The sequence below is a fragment of the Mobula birostris genome, chromosome 1 (assembly GCF_030028105.1).
Source record: "Mobula birostris isolate sMobBir1 chromosome 1, sMobBir1.hap1, whole genome shotgun sequence".
Classification (NCBI taxonomy): Eukaryota; Metazoa; Chordata; class Chondrichthyes; order Myliobatiformes; family Myliobatidae; genus Mobula; species Mobula birostris.
Genome location: NC_092370.1, coordinates 206,212,682 through 206,226,189, shown reverse-complemented (window position 1 = coordinate 206,226,189; position 13,508 = coordinate 206,212,682). Strand labels below are relative to the sequence as shown.

The 13,508-nt window shown below is 39.0% G+C and overlaps 1 protein-coding gene across 1 annotated transcript in view; it reads left to right on the top strand.

Moving 5' to 3' along the window:
• kif26ab (kinesin family member 26Ab) overlaps positions 1–11,626 on the top strand; it is a 205,716-nt gene extending 194,090 nt beyond the window's left edge. Inside the window, exons 13-16 of the mRNA XM_072269687.1 lie at positions 7,328–7,521; positions 7,997–8,020; positions 8,163–8,313; positions 10,250–11,626. Of these exons, the coding sequence (XP_072125788.1) occupies positions 7,328–7,521; positions 7,997–8,020; positions 8,163–8,313; positions 10,250–10,428 (548 nt within the window). The 3' untranslated portion in view covers positions 10,429–11,626. The remainder of the gene's footprint in view (positions 1–7,327; positions 7,522–7,996; positions 8,021–8,162; positions 8,314–10,249) is intronic.
• The last annotated feature ends 1,882 nt before the right edge of the window (positions 11,627–13,508 follow it).

Sequence of the window (13,508 nt, the reverse complement as noted above, 5' to 3'; positions counted from 1 at the left end):
TTCATTGAATTGATTTTGATTTATCTCTACTGGTAGGGTCTGAAAGAGATATAATAGTCTGGGCAGTATATTCATTTTACTAGATTCAATCCTTGAACTGAGACTAAAAAAATGGAATTAAGTTCCAGGATCTTGTTATATCTTCCTTAATTTTTTTATATATAGGCTGATAATTGCATTCTGATAATCTTGCCAAATCTTTTGGCATAATGATGCCCAAATATTTAAAGACTCTGTTTGCCATGCCCAGGGATATCTACTTTCAATTCCGCTTGGTGGGCTATAGTTATATGAAAGTAATTGGGTTTTATCTATGTTGATCTTGTATCCTGTTAGTTGCCCTAGATAGATCAAAATGTCATCCGTGTAACAGGCCAATTTATCAGAGAGACATTGATAGGATGCAGGCGTGGGCTGGGAAGTGGCAGATGGAGCTCAACACGGAGAAGTGTGAGGTGGTACACTTTGGAAGGACAAACTCCAAGGCAGAGTACAGAGTAAATGGCAGGATACTTGGTAGTGTGGAGGAGCAGAGGGATCTCGGGGTACATGTCCACAGATCCCTGAAAGTTGCCTCACAGGTGGATAGGGTAGTTAAGAAAGCTTACGGGGTATTAGCTATCATAAGTCGAGGGATAGAGTTTAAGAGTCGCGATGTAATGATGCAGCTCTAGAAAACTCTGGTTAGGCCACACTTGGAGTACTGTGTCCAGTTCTGGTCACCTCACTATAGGAAGGATGTGGAAGCATTGGAAAGGGTACAGAGGAGATTTACCAGGATGCTGCCTGGTTTAGAAAGTATGCATTATGATCAGAGATTAAGGGAGCTAGGGCTTTACTCTTTGGAGAGGAGGATGAGAGGAGACTTGATAGAGGTGTACAAGATAATAAGAATAGATAGAGTGGATAGCCAGCGCCTCTTCCCCAGGGCACCACTGCTCAATACAAGAGGACATGGCTTTAAGGTAAGGGGTGGGAAGTTCAAGGGGGATATTAGAGGAAGGTTTTTTACTCAGAGAGTGGTTGGTGCATGGAATGCACTGCCTGAGTCAGTGGTGGAGGCAGATACACTAATGAAGTTTAAAAGACTACTAGACAGGTATATGGAGGAATTTAAGGTGGGGGCTTATAGGGGAGGCAGGGTTTGAGGGTCGGCACAACATTGTGGGCTGAAGGGCCTGTACTGTGCTGTACTATTCTATGTTCTGTGTTCTATGTTCTATGCTCTATGTTATGCTCTGTCCCTTTAATAGTAATTCCCCTGATATCTTCACTTTGTTTGATGTATTGAGCTAATGGTTCCAGATATAATGCGAAGAGTAGCGGTGACCATGCACAACCCTGTCTCCTGCCCCTTTCTAGTGTAAAACTATTTGATAAATATCCATTGATTTTAATCCTAGCAGTAGGGTTGTCACATAGTGCCTGTATAGTTTTAATAATTGTGTCATGGAAACCAAATCTATGTAAAACTCTGTAAAGAAAATTCCAATTAACCGAATCAAATGTCTTTTCAGCATCCACGCTTATCACTGTTGCTTCGATTTCATCTTTTTGTACATGATCCATTATGTGAAGTGTCCTTCATATATTGTCTTGTGTTTGACGTTGTGTTATAAAACCTGTCTGATCACTATGTATCAGTGTGGGTAGAAACTCTTCTAATCGTTTGGCCGTGATGGAGGTAAATAATCTATAATCTACATTAAGAATGGATATTGGTCTAAATGACACACATTCCATTTTATCCTTGCCTTCTTTTGGTATAGCTGAGATTATCGCTTCCTTCCAGCTGGGAGTCATTTGTGCTTTTTTTGGAGCCCTGTTCAGTGTGGGGAGCAAGACAGGAATTAACTCGTTTTTAAATTCTTTGTACCACTCTGCCATATACCCATCTGATCCTGGTGACTTGCTTAATTTAAGCCTACTAATTGCAGCTTTAAGTTCAACTTCAGTTATGTCAGCAGTCATCGTTCTATTTTGTTTTTCGCTTAAAGTGGGTATCTCTAGAGAATTCAGGAAGGTGTCAATTTGGGTTATGCTTCTCCCTAGAACTTTGGAATGTGGAGTTTTGTAAAATACTTCAAAAGCTTCTTGAATTTCAGTTAGCTTATTTTTTATCATTTTTGTTCTTGGATCCCTAATTCTATGAATTGTATTTTCTGCTACCATTTTTTTCAGTTTCCACGCCAGTATTTTCATAGATTTAGATCCACTTTCATAATGTCTCTGTTTCAGAAACATTAATTTTTTCCTGATTTCTTGTGTAGCCAAACTATTAATTTCATTCCTAATTTTTAAAATTTCCTCTAATGTATCCTGTGCCAAATTCAGTTTGTCTGTTTTTCTAGTTCCTTCAGCCTATTTTGTAATTCCTGTAATGTTTTATTCCTTATTTTTTTCTTATATGAAGGATATGAAGATACTGCTATAATTTTCCCTCTTAAGACAGCTTTCAGAGTATCCCATAGAACGGAAGGTGAAACCTCTCCATTATCATTGAATTCTAAGTAAAGACCAATTTCTTTTTTAATTTGCTCCTTAAAGTAGGGATCATTGAGTAGACTTGAATTTAGTTTCCAAGTAGTATTCTTTGGTTGTAGGTCAAAATCAACAGATAAATGTATAGGTGCATGGTCACTTACATCTATTGTCCCAATTCCACAGGTGCTTATTTTGTCTTTGTCTTTTCCAAACGTTATGAAATTGTCTATTCTTGTATATACAGAACAGGGCGCAGAATAATGAGTGTAATCCCTTCCATCGGGGGAAAGGTCCCTCCATATATCAATTGACCAACAACCTCAAAAAGTGTATTAACTTTCTTATGTAAGGACTTTGCTTCATAGGTTTTTCTATTGGAAGAGTCTAACTTTGGTTGTAATTGTAAATTTAAGTCTCCCCCACATATCAGGAGACCTTCTGTTTCCGTTACCATAATATTAGTAATTTTCTGAAAGAAACTATTATCACTTCCTGGGAGTGCATATATATTCAGTAGAATAACTGAATTTCCGTCTATATTCCCCCTTACCAGAATACGTCTGTCATCCTTATCTCCCATTTCGAATACTTTTTTCAAAGTTTAGCTTGCTTGAGATAAGAATAGCAACTCCTCTCCTATGTCCTGATTTATATGAGGAGAAAAACAAATTGGTGAAACCCATTCTCCTTAGTTTTCCATGCTCATTATCCTCGTGAGTTTCCTGTAAATATACTACACGGGCTTGTTTTTTTTTCATTTTGGATAGAATTTTACTGCATTTGATTGGATTTAACAGCCTATTGACATTAAAAGAAATGAATTTTTCTTTGTCCTTAGCCATGTGTATTTATCCGTCAATGTATCATTGAAATTAGCCGAATAAAATTTAATCGATCTACTCCCGGAACAAATAAGAATCAAGAAATGCGAATAATAAAAAAAAGGCAACAAAGGTGTGATTCCAAGGCTGAGGTCTCTAGTAGATGACCCTGGTTTGAGCTAGAGGAAACATCTAGCTGTGGGAGATAGCCCCTCCTCCCTGTGAGTTGAGGGCCCCCATTACAGTACCCATAGAAGTAAGTGAACAAATCTATGTCCATTACACAGAAAAGATTCCCCTGTGTATTCCTCCCATATATATATTCTCATTTAGGTGGGGAAAAAGGAGTGAATGAATGAATAAAAAAATTGAGTAATATAAAATCCACATTATAATAAGTATTTCTTGAGATAGGTTTTACACCGTCTATTTTTGCTTCTGTTTAGCTTATCAACACTTTTAAAGTTAGCCAAACCTCATGGCTCTTCTGGAGGGGGTGAGGGCTGTCTTCAGAAAACTCACAGTCTCTCCCTGATGTTTTTCTGTCGCCCTCTTCCCATCCTCTGCCTTGTCGGTTCTCTTACCATTTCCCAAGCAGATTGTGATAACTGCTCAGCCAAGCTTTCCCTTGGTTTGACCACGCTAACGGGCAGCCCTCTGTTCTTCATGTCTGTAGTCGCCTCTTCCACTATCTGATACAGTTGCGCCCCATCTTCATAAAACACTCGCAGTTTAGCAGGGTACGGAGTTTAGAATCTAATCTTTCCTTGCTTTAATATTCGCTTTACTTCAGAGTATTCCTTCCATTTCTGCAGGACTGCCGGGGGGTAATCTTGATCAAACTATATTAATTTCCTGTTCAAAAACACCCTCTTCTTACCCCAGGCCCTTCGTAGAGTTTCCGCCTTGGTATTGTATCGAAGGAATCTAATTACTATTGAGCGTGGCTTATCTTCTCTGTCTCCAGTAGGCCTCGGGACGAGCGCATGATGCACTCCCTCAACTTCAGGCTCCATAGTCGAGGGAATCTCCAGTGCATCCCGCAGTAACTTTCCTACAAACTCCATCATAGACAAACCCTCTGCTTCTTCGGGAACATTGTATATCCTGATATTTTTCTGTCGTGATCTTCCCTCCTGGTCAAGCTGTTTACTTTCTTGTTGACTTAATATTTTTATCGTCTTACTTAGTATCCGTTCCACATTTTGCACGCGATCTTCCACCTTCTCAATTCGTGTCTCTGCCAATGCTATTTTTTGATTGACGTTGGCGAGCTCTGACTTTATATCATTTAGTTGCTGTTTTATATTTTGTAGCCTGGGGAAAAGTACATACGCAGGACAACAAATACTTTTTCGGGTTTTAATTCCTTTATCTGTTTTAGATGTTTTAGTGCTGGAAGAGGGTCTCAAAACAAAATGAATGAATTTACAACTAGTTCCCGCCGTTACAATCTCAGTTTAACTTCCGATCCACACCCTTGTGTATCGACGAATTGCGTATGCGGTATAAAAATACATAAAGCAAACCAGACAGAACTAATACAAAACTAATACAGAACTAATACGGTAGTGGCAATTCTGAAGGAACACCATACAAACAACATTAGAATCCTACCAACCCTGTAGCTTATACATAGCAGCGAAAATGTAAGCGAATACATCTCATCTAAAACGTCTACTCTCTTTTTAGTACACACGTGCTAAACTTCCAGAGACTAAACATTCACGTTACGCTGTTACATTCACAATCAGTCATGATATAATAAAGTTAGACAAAAGGTACACTTTGGCACAACTTTTACAAGCTATTGCCTGGTAGTTAAGTTACAGGAAGTTACCTACTTGACTGGTAAGGAACTGTGCACAGGCCACGCTGTCCAGCGCTAATGCCTTCACTCGTTAAAATCTAAAGCATCCACATGTAAAACATGTCAAATTACTGATACTCTCGATTCGCCAACAAGCATAAACGAATTCACATGGATATCGTCAATTAATACTCACCTTTCTTCACCATGCCCAGTATCTCTGGGAGGAACTTAATCCCAAAGCCCCACCAGCTTCTTCTGCCAAAAACAAAAATGGTCTCTCCACTATCCCGCACGTGAGTAATGACATCACCATCTCCACTTAAAGGCACAGATAACTATTCTAGCATTATTCGGATGGATGCCTAAGTACACTTTTAACGATAATGAATAAGATTCGACGGTTACCCGGTTACATATATCTTTTTGGAATCCCCATATCTCTTCCAGAATTTTTATCATATTTGCCGCTTCCCCTGAATGAGGCCCATTGTCAGCCTCACTACCACGCATTCGGGTAGGAGAGCAGCTCATTGCATCCCTCTCGTTCATAGGCTCCAAAGTGATGCTTCTTTTTTCCCCATTCTTGCCCCCCTTATCAATTCAGACACTTTCGAAAGATCTTATTTTTGATGGATTAACGGGGTAAAATATGCGTTTTTCCGGAGGAGCTATTGATTTAAGCTGCCATTCTGGATGATGATGTCACCGGAAACCTTTCTCCATCTTCTGAACTACTCTTCTTCTTCACCACTACTTTCAGGCCTTCTACCCCATCTTGATATTTTCATTTCCAATTACTGATGCAACATTAGCCACGTTGAGTTCTCTACTCCCATCACCCATTCCAACCCTCAGAAGATTTTTAACGTTGCATCTCGACTCAAGCCTTCAACCATCCATTTGCCTTCACAGTTGCTGCCCGACCAACTGAGTTCCTCCAAATGTTCCGAATTCCACCCTTATTCTCCTGCCATTTGGCTACAGCAGGCAAAATTTACTGTAGCTATTAGCCTACAAATTTTGGAAGGAAACCAGAGCATTCAGGAAATTCACCTGTTCGTGCAAATTCTGTGCAGCACTGGAGATCAGAAGTGAACTGGAGCGATGGGCAGTAACTCTACCTCAAGACTTGCCTTGATATGTCATCTGACACATTGTCCCAAGTTGCTCTAGAACTAGGAACATACTTTTCAAGCGTAGGCAGTGTTATAATGTAGCCAATTTCAACAGCAAGATCCCATGGTGAGTAGCGTGATTTTTTGTTTATTTATTCATTTACGGGATGAGGGCATCACCAGCTGATTCAGCATTTATTACCCATCCTCAGCTGCCCTTGTGACCTTATAATCTCATTTTGGTGCTTGCTTGAGAGCTAGATGCTAGCCATCTCTCCTTTAAATAGTGGTATGGGTCTTTTGCGTACACCCCCACAGACAGGCATATCCTTGGTTTAATGTCTCATTCAAAAAGAGGGACTCTGACTATGTAGTACTTTCTGCAAACCCACTAAACTCCAGACACAACTGAGAGAATGCTGTCCCTGAGAACAGGCTGAATCCTACTTGATTAGATTTCTAGTAATCCTGTCCAATATGTCAATAGAGTTGAAGAAATTTCAAATTGTAGGTTATGGCTCAATAATAAGAAAAGCAATTGGTGTCAAGCCTTTTTTTATGTCAAGTTAAAATATTAGTTTTGTTTTCCAGAATACTCTGTCACCCACTAGTTGTATCACATAAACAGAGTGTCACTTTGTGTGTCAAATTCTAGAAAAACTATGTGTTTCAAATTGTTTCTAAAAACAAGATATTGTAGCCTGTGGGAGAAGAGCAAGACAGTGGATTTATTTGTGAAACCCTTTGAAAGAGCTGCTGCAGTCACAATGGGCAGAATTAACTCTTTATGTGATAAAGTGCTTTTTGTATCAGAATTCTTGATGCAGTACATAAGATGGACTTTCAGTTGTATTCAGATATTGACAATATTGTATGAATTGTACAGTGGTAGATTTAAATCTGACTCATAAAATTTGACTTTGGCGCAGAGTGAACACTGGTCAAGGTGAAGATACTGTTCTAATACTGTAGTGTGGATTGCAGCAAACTTTCCTGCAAATTTTGTTGGGAGATTGTTCCCGCTGTGTAGTAGGTCGAGGGCTGATCTTGCAGCAGTGGATTCAGTAAACAGAGGGCTAATCTTTCTCTCTTAGGTACCCAGCGGCGTCGGCTGATTCCAGCCCCTCTGCCCGATACCTCTTCTCTGGGACGGAAGCCAACGGGCACCACTGGGCAGTGGGTGGACCTGCCACCTCTGCCGGGCACCCTGAAGGAATCATTTGAAATTAAGGTTTATGAAATCGATGATGTGGAGCTGTTACAGAGATGTAGGCAAGAAGAGACTGAGGTCAGTACATTTACTGTGAGTTGAGACAATCTAAATTTCGACAGCAGTGTAGAATGGCTGCTTAAATGGAGATGAAGTACAATTACATACAGGAGCTTGACTGCAATTAAATTGCTATAATTATTAATTTTATTATACATATGTTGGAGTGCCCTTACCAAGAGGAGATAAAAATCATTACTATTCTCTATTAATCATGCTTAGTCAGGAAAGATTGTATAAATGAAAGAAATCCATGAATATGTTATCAATGAGTCTTGGCAGTCTTTCCTGGTTTATCACACTTTATAGCCATTCAGTCCCAGCATCATTAACTCCTTTGCAGATGAGAACAGGTGTGCTATTTGAAGTTAAAATGCAGCAGCAGTACTATAATTAGATTTGTTCCCAAATTTTTGTATTGTACACAAATGCCATATTCCTTCTGAAGTATATGTCAGGCTAACTTTATTCTCTCTTGCCTTTAACGCCACAGGAATCTTTTCAAGATGTCGATGAGGTGAGATCCTCAGATGATTTCCTTTTCCTGATACATTTTTATTTGACTTCTGAGTTCACAAAAATACAGAGTGAAAATTTCAACTGATTTGCACTTGCTCCACTTGGGCTTTGACACGAGGCATTTGTTTATATCCTCTCAGGGTCTGATATACTTCAATTTGAAGCTGAAGGTGTTGGAGAAGCGACAGCAACGGATTCGGGAGTTAAAGGCGAAGCATGAGTTGTTGACAAAGGAGCTGGAGCAAGCCAAGGACAGGCTGATGATGGATCCGAATAAATGGAATTCAGAGTGTAAGTGCACCACATGGCTTCCAGTGTTCTATTAGAAAGCAGGATCAGGATGACAAAGATAGGCATGTATAAATGTATAAATGCCAGTTTGATTTATTTTACGTTCCAATCAAAATGCAAATACAGCAAGCAGCAAAATGCGATGTTACAGTGTGTGAAAATGCACACATGTATCTAAGCCCAGGAGTAAAACTAAAAAGATGCAAAGGATATGCCCAAGCAGTTTCTGGGAAAAAATACGTATCATCCATCAGAGAATCCAGGTGCAAATCTCTATAAAGTGAGTATTCACTTGTCAGAGCTTCAGGAGGGAACTGTGGACTATATGTAGATGTGATCGGTGTGATTTATTTGGAATCTTGAACAGTAGTTTGTTTCACAAAGGAAGAGATCCGATGCACACCAAGGCTGAGCAGCAAAAGAATTATTTAAGCATTAATATTACACACTTAGTGGACAGTGCACAATGCTTATTCCGAGTTCATTGATAATTTTGATTTATCAGCAGAATCTTACATCTATGGAAAGGCATTGGTAACCCTTAATGATTGCAAAGAAGCAAATAATTAATTTCACAGAAAAGATCAAAATGTAAATTCTAATGGCCGATTCAAGAGTGACAGGTAGGCAACTGTTCAGAGCATCAACAATTGCCCTTGAGCTAACTGTAGCAATAAGACTAGTGGAGATGATATTGCTGACCCCGACCCTGACACTGCCAGAGTACCCAGCAGTAACTTGTTACACAATGCTGGTAGGAGTTCTTGATAGAGTACAAATTCATTCAATATGTTCCTGGTGGGGAAGAGGTGTAGGTGAACATGGTAGTGTTGTTCATGCAGCTTCAGATCATTAAGATCAGTAACCTTAATGTCCTTGCCAATGGGATTAATTTCTGTCCCTTATGTGACCTGGAGGCTAGGTTCTTTCAGAGGTCCAGTACAGTGGTTGTGAGGAGTATTTGGGTTTCCAGTGAGGAAGCTGTGCTGCTACTGTACTGATAAGTTTGTGGTAGAAATCATGATCACTCACCTCAGTCATCATTACATATTTAGTTGTCAGAGACACCTTCTCTGGGTAAATGTGGCTTACTGAGTTGTCTGCCTTGCTGAGAGATCAAAGAAATCAAGGTCAACAAATTCATATATTTTTTCTATTATGCTGTGGCTAGAATGCCATGGATTTTCTGGTTATTTGTCATGGATATATCACATGGCTAAAGGATAGAAATGAACAGAAAAATAATAGCATTTTTGCAGAATATAGAAGTGATATATCTGCTGTTTCTGTGAGTAATTTCACAATGGATTCACTTGTCCAATATGTTGTTTCAAATACAAGTCCTATGACAAAGTAATGATTGCCTGCATTTTCTGTGGGGATTTTTGAGAGTAGCTGTAAGGATGCCAGAAGACTCAAAGAGGCAACCATAAACACTAAAATACTGGTTGAGGCCTCAGCGTCTGGGTTTATACTGATCTCTTGCCAATGTTACAGGTGAATCAATACATCCCCTCTGGAACATCTCCCCAGCTAATCTGATTCATGCTGTAGCATTGTTCCTCTAAATTTACAGAGGCTGCTAAGCAGTGTTCTCAAACTGCTTAAAATGATAAATATCAGAAAATTGTACATCAACACAAGAATTGTAATGTTCAGTATCCTGGCTGTTTTATGTATTGGACAAAGGAAAAGCTTCATCACTTCCTACATTACAGTGTGAGAGTGATGGCCCATGGGTTTCCAAAGAATAAATTGCTAATCTTAAGCTATTGTGTTAGCATCGACTTCTAGCCTCAAGTGTCCAGAGTACAATTTTGTGACACTGAGATGGGGGAGCTATTAATGTTTCACATGCTTCATCAGAATGCTAAAGACTTTTTATATGCACTATTCTTCTGTTTGCTTGACTCACTTGTATTCTCTCTGCCAACAGTTGAAATTGATATGGATCTGGATGAAGAGTCGCTGGAGTACCTAGAGGCTCTGGAAGAGATAACTGAGGAGCTAGAGCAGCGAGTCAACCTGTGCAAGGCAAGAATAATGATGGTGACTTGTTTTGATATTGGTGTGATCACTGACGTGAATGATGGTCTAAGGGAAGTGCAAGTGTAAAGAAGACAGCTAATGGGAGAACGTGAGAAGGGTTATTCTACCGTGAAAATAGTCAGCACGTGAAGGAGAAGTACTTAAAGGAATTGTGTTTGAGTGAGGGTTGGTGATGCTGAGACAGAAGAAAGTGCAAGAGAATGTTGAGGGTGAGCTGATATGGTGGCAATGAATCTTGATGGTGAGCTGTGTAAATCAATACTGTGCCTCCGAGCTGAAAGAGAATGAAAGCTTAAACTGTTCATGCGAACAATTTCCTTTCCCCAAAGGAAGAAAGAAGGCAACATAAACCAAGAAGAACAAAGAACTGAAAAACCTTAAAGTGCCTTTTTGATTCACTTGACTTATTTGCATTGGTGCTAGTAAAGAAACCAGCATACCTAAATAAACACTGAAACAAATTGCTTATTTTATAATGTATATTGTATTTATACGATAAATGTAAAAACTTTCGTTGTAGCAAAGCAATAAGTAAATTATGTTCACATCCTTGACTTTGCCTTCTTATTGAAAGGAGAGCCATCTTTATCTTTTCAATTTTACAATGTTCGTGTGTATAATAATATTTCATGTTATTCTGTTTTAATAGTGTTTAAAGTTTCATTCATCTAAGCATGTAATGAAATGTACTGATTTTTGAAGATGTTTTTATATGGGATCTTGTCTGTTTTTGGGTTATTTCTTTGTACACATTGCTACTGGAACAGAAGTGCAGAATGAAATTCCTAGTTTTTTAAGCCAGTAATAAATATATCAGCAAAGAGCTCACTGTGCCAACTGATCTGAGGTGACCCTCACAGCCATGATTCACTGCAAATACAAAGTGACACTGCACAATGATTACAATATTGTAAGTTATTAATGATCAAATTTATATACTCTTTTTTAAAACCAAAAGCAGGTATACAAAATAATAACAGTATTGACTCTGTCATTGAAAGATACTGCATCTCAGGATTACTACCCAAAAAAGCAAATTTGATAGAAGATGTATTTACATGTGAACACACTGCATAGAAGTTTATGTACAGTTTCTTTTTCATTTTAATACTGGCCAAAAGCTGTTATTGTTATGAATATTGCCAAACAACAACAATTTTACATAAAGAAATAATAAATATCGGATCACAGTTCATTGCGGATGATATTTTCTGACAATATTATTTGTACATTTTTTTCAGCATCTTTGTATAAATGTATATTATGGTAGTGACATTAGTTTTATCTGTGAATAAATGACATGTTGACTGGCAGTAATATTTCTGTTTCATAATTAAAATTTTGCATAAAGATATAGATCCAATATTTTACTATCAGGCAATAATGATAATCTTTATGGAACTTCTAGTTTGGCACATGTTTTTCTTAGATTGTACAACTGCAGAAAAGTCAACATTTCCAGTGTTAAAAACAGAATACTGTGGATGCCAGACATCCAAAACAAGAGTAGAAAGTACTTGAGGAATTCAGCAGTTTGGGCAGGATTGGATGGCGTCGATGTTTCAAGCTGTTGATTCTTAATCAGATTTGGGCATAGTTGGAGACAGACAAGGCCTAAAATGTAGACAAAGAGGTGAAAATGAGAAAAACAGAAGGAAGATACAGGAATAAAGATGGGAGGACATCTTGGAGTTAGGTGTTGGAGGTTAGGGAAGGTATTGGAGAAAAGATTATCTGTGGAGGTGGGGGATCAAAGAAGGAAAGGGGTTAGGATTAGAGAATATATTTCTGGGGGGAATGATGTCGGAGAGGAGACTAACTTAGGAAATGGAGGGGAGTGGGGTAGGAGGTGGAGAGTCAAGGGGAGGGTAGTGAAGGCAGGTGTGTGGTTAGAGAGTGTATTATTTCTCCAAGCATCCGCCTGTCCCACATTGAGTGGGGGTCAGAGACAGGCTGACACCATGGGGAGTTGATTGCTCTAGAGTAGGAGTGCAAGGGAAGTCTGGAAAAGTATGTAACAGACAGACATCCCAGGCAACCCTTGCAGTTACCATAAGAAAGCCAAAAGCTATTGGAAGGAATCAACAGATCAATCTTTACCTGTGGAGAGTGAGAGTTAAAGTTTAAAGTTAATCAGAACCCTCATTTCTGTCCGTTTTGCCAGACCAGTACAAGGATAACTTTCACAAAGGCTCAAAAATTTAATGAGAAGAAACCATTAGAGATATTTGTTTTAACTCTTAGATTGAACAGTGGATTAATCTAGGCATAGATCTAAACTTTCAGTGCCTTTCTTTTATTTTATTTTCATAGAATCTAGTTTGGGTACAGAAAGGGCCAAATTTAACATCTTTTGCCTGATGACAATGTTCCAAGTGGGGAACTAAAAACGAGGCTGTGTCCACTCTGCTGAGATTGCAGTGGTTGTCTGTTTAACTGTAGTATGTCAGAAGGCAGGAGCAAATCCAGAACAGAGCCAGCAGGTAAACCTACAAAATAGGTTTGTGATTTGCCTTTGAGATTGGGAAGAGCAAGTCTGGTCATCATAGTCATCATAGAAAAACATTTCAACCTACTTCCTCCCTTATAACCACCTCCGTCTCTAATTTATTAAAGTTTGGGTAACACCCCTCACCAGTGCAGCACACAGGCATGGAGAAATGGAATTCATAGAGTTAGAAAGATGTCCAGGCTGTTACAGGTGGGGTGAAGTGGGGAAAGGGAGGTTTATATTTTCAAAGGAGCACTTGAGCTTCTCCTGGCCTATCACAGCCCAGATGGAAAATTACATCTTAGTCTCAGTTGACATCCCAGTCCTCTTACTGAGTGGCTTCAGGGCTCAGTTAAAATCGCATTTGGGTTTCCATATTACCATCATGTCTCAATCTACATATGTAAAGGTGGACCCTGCTGACTATAGTTTAGACGTCTATACAATTTACTCATAGCAGGAGGTTAAGATCCAAATTAGCATGAGGTGTGCTATAAATGGGTGGATAAAACACCTGGCTTTTGACTGGGTTAGCTTTGTATTTGGAAACCAGTAGGTGATTGTCTTGAGAAACTAATCTCCTAAGAGCAAGAGTTATGCTGAAATAAATTTTAAAGGAGCCTATCGATGAGAAAATGGGCAAAAATGGTGAAAT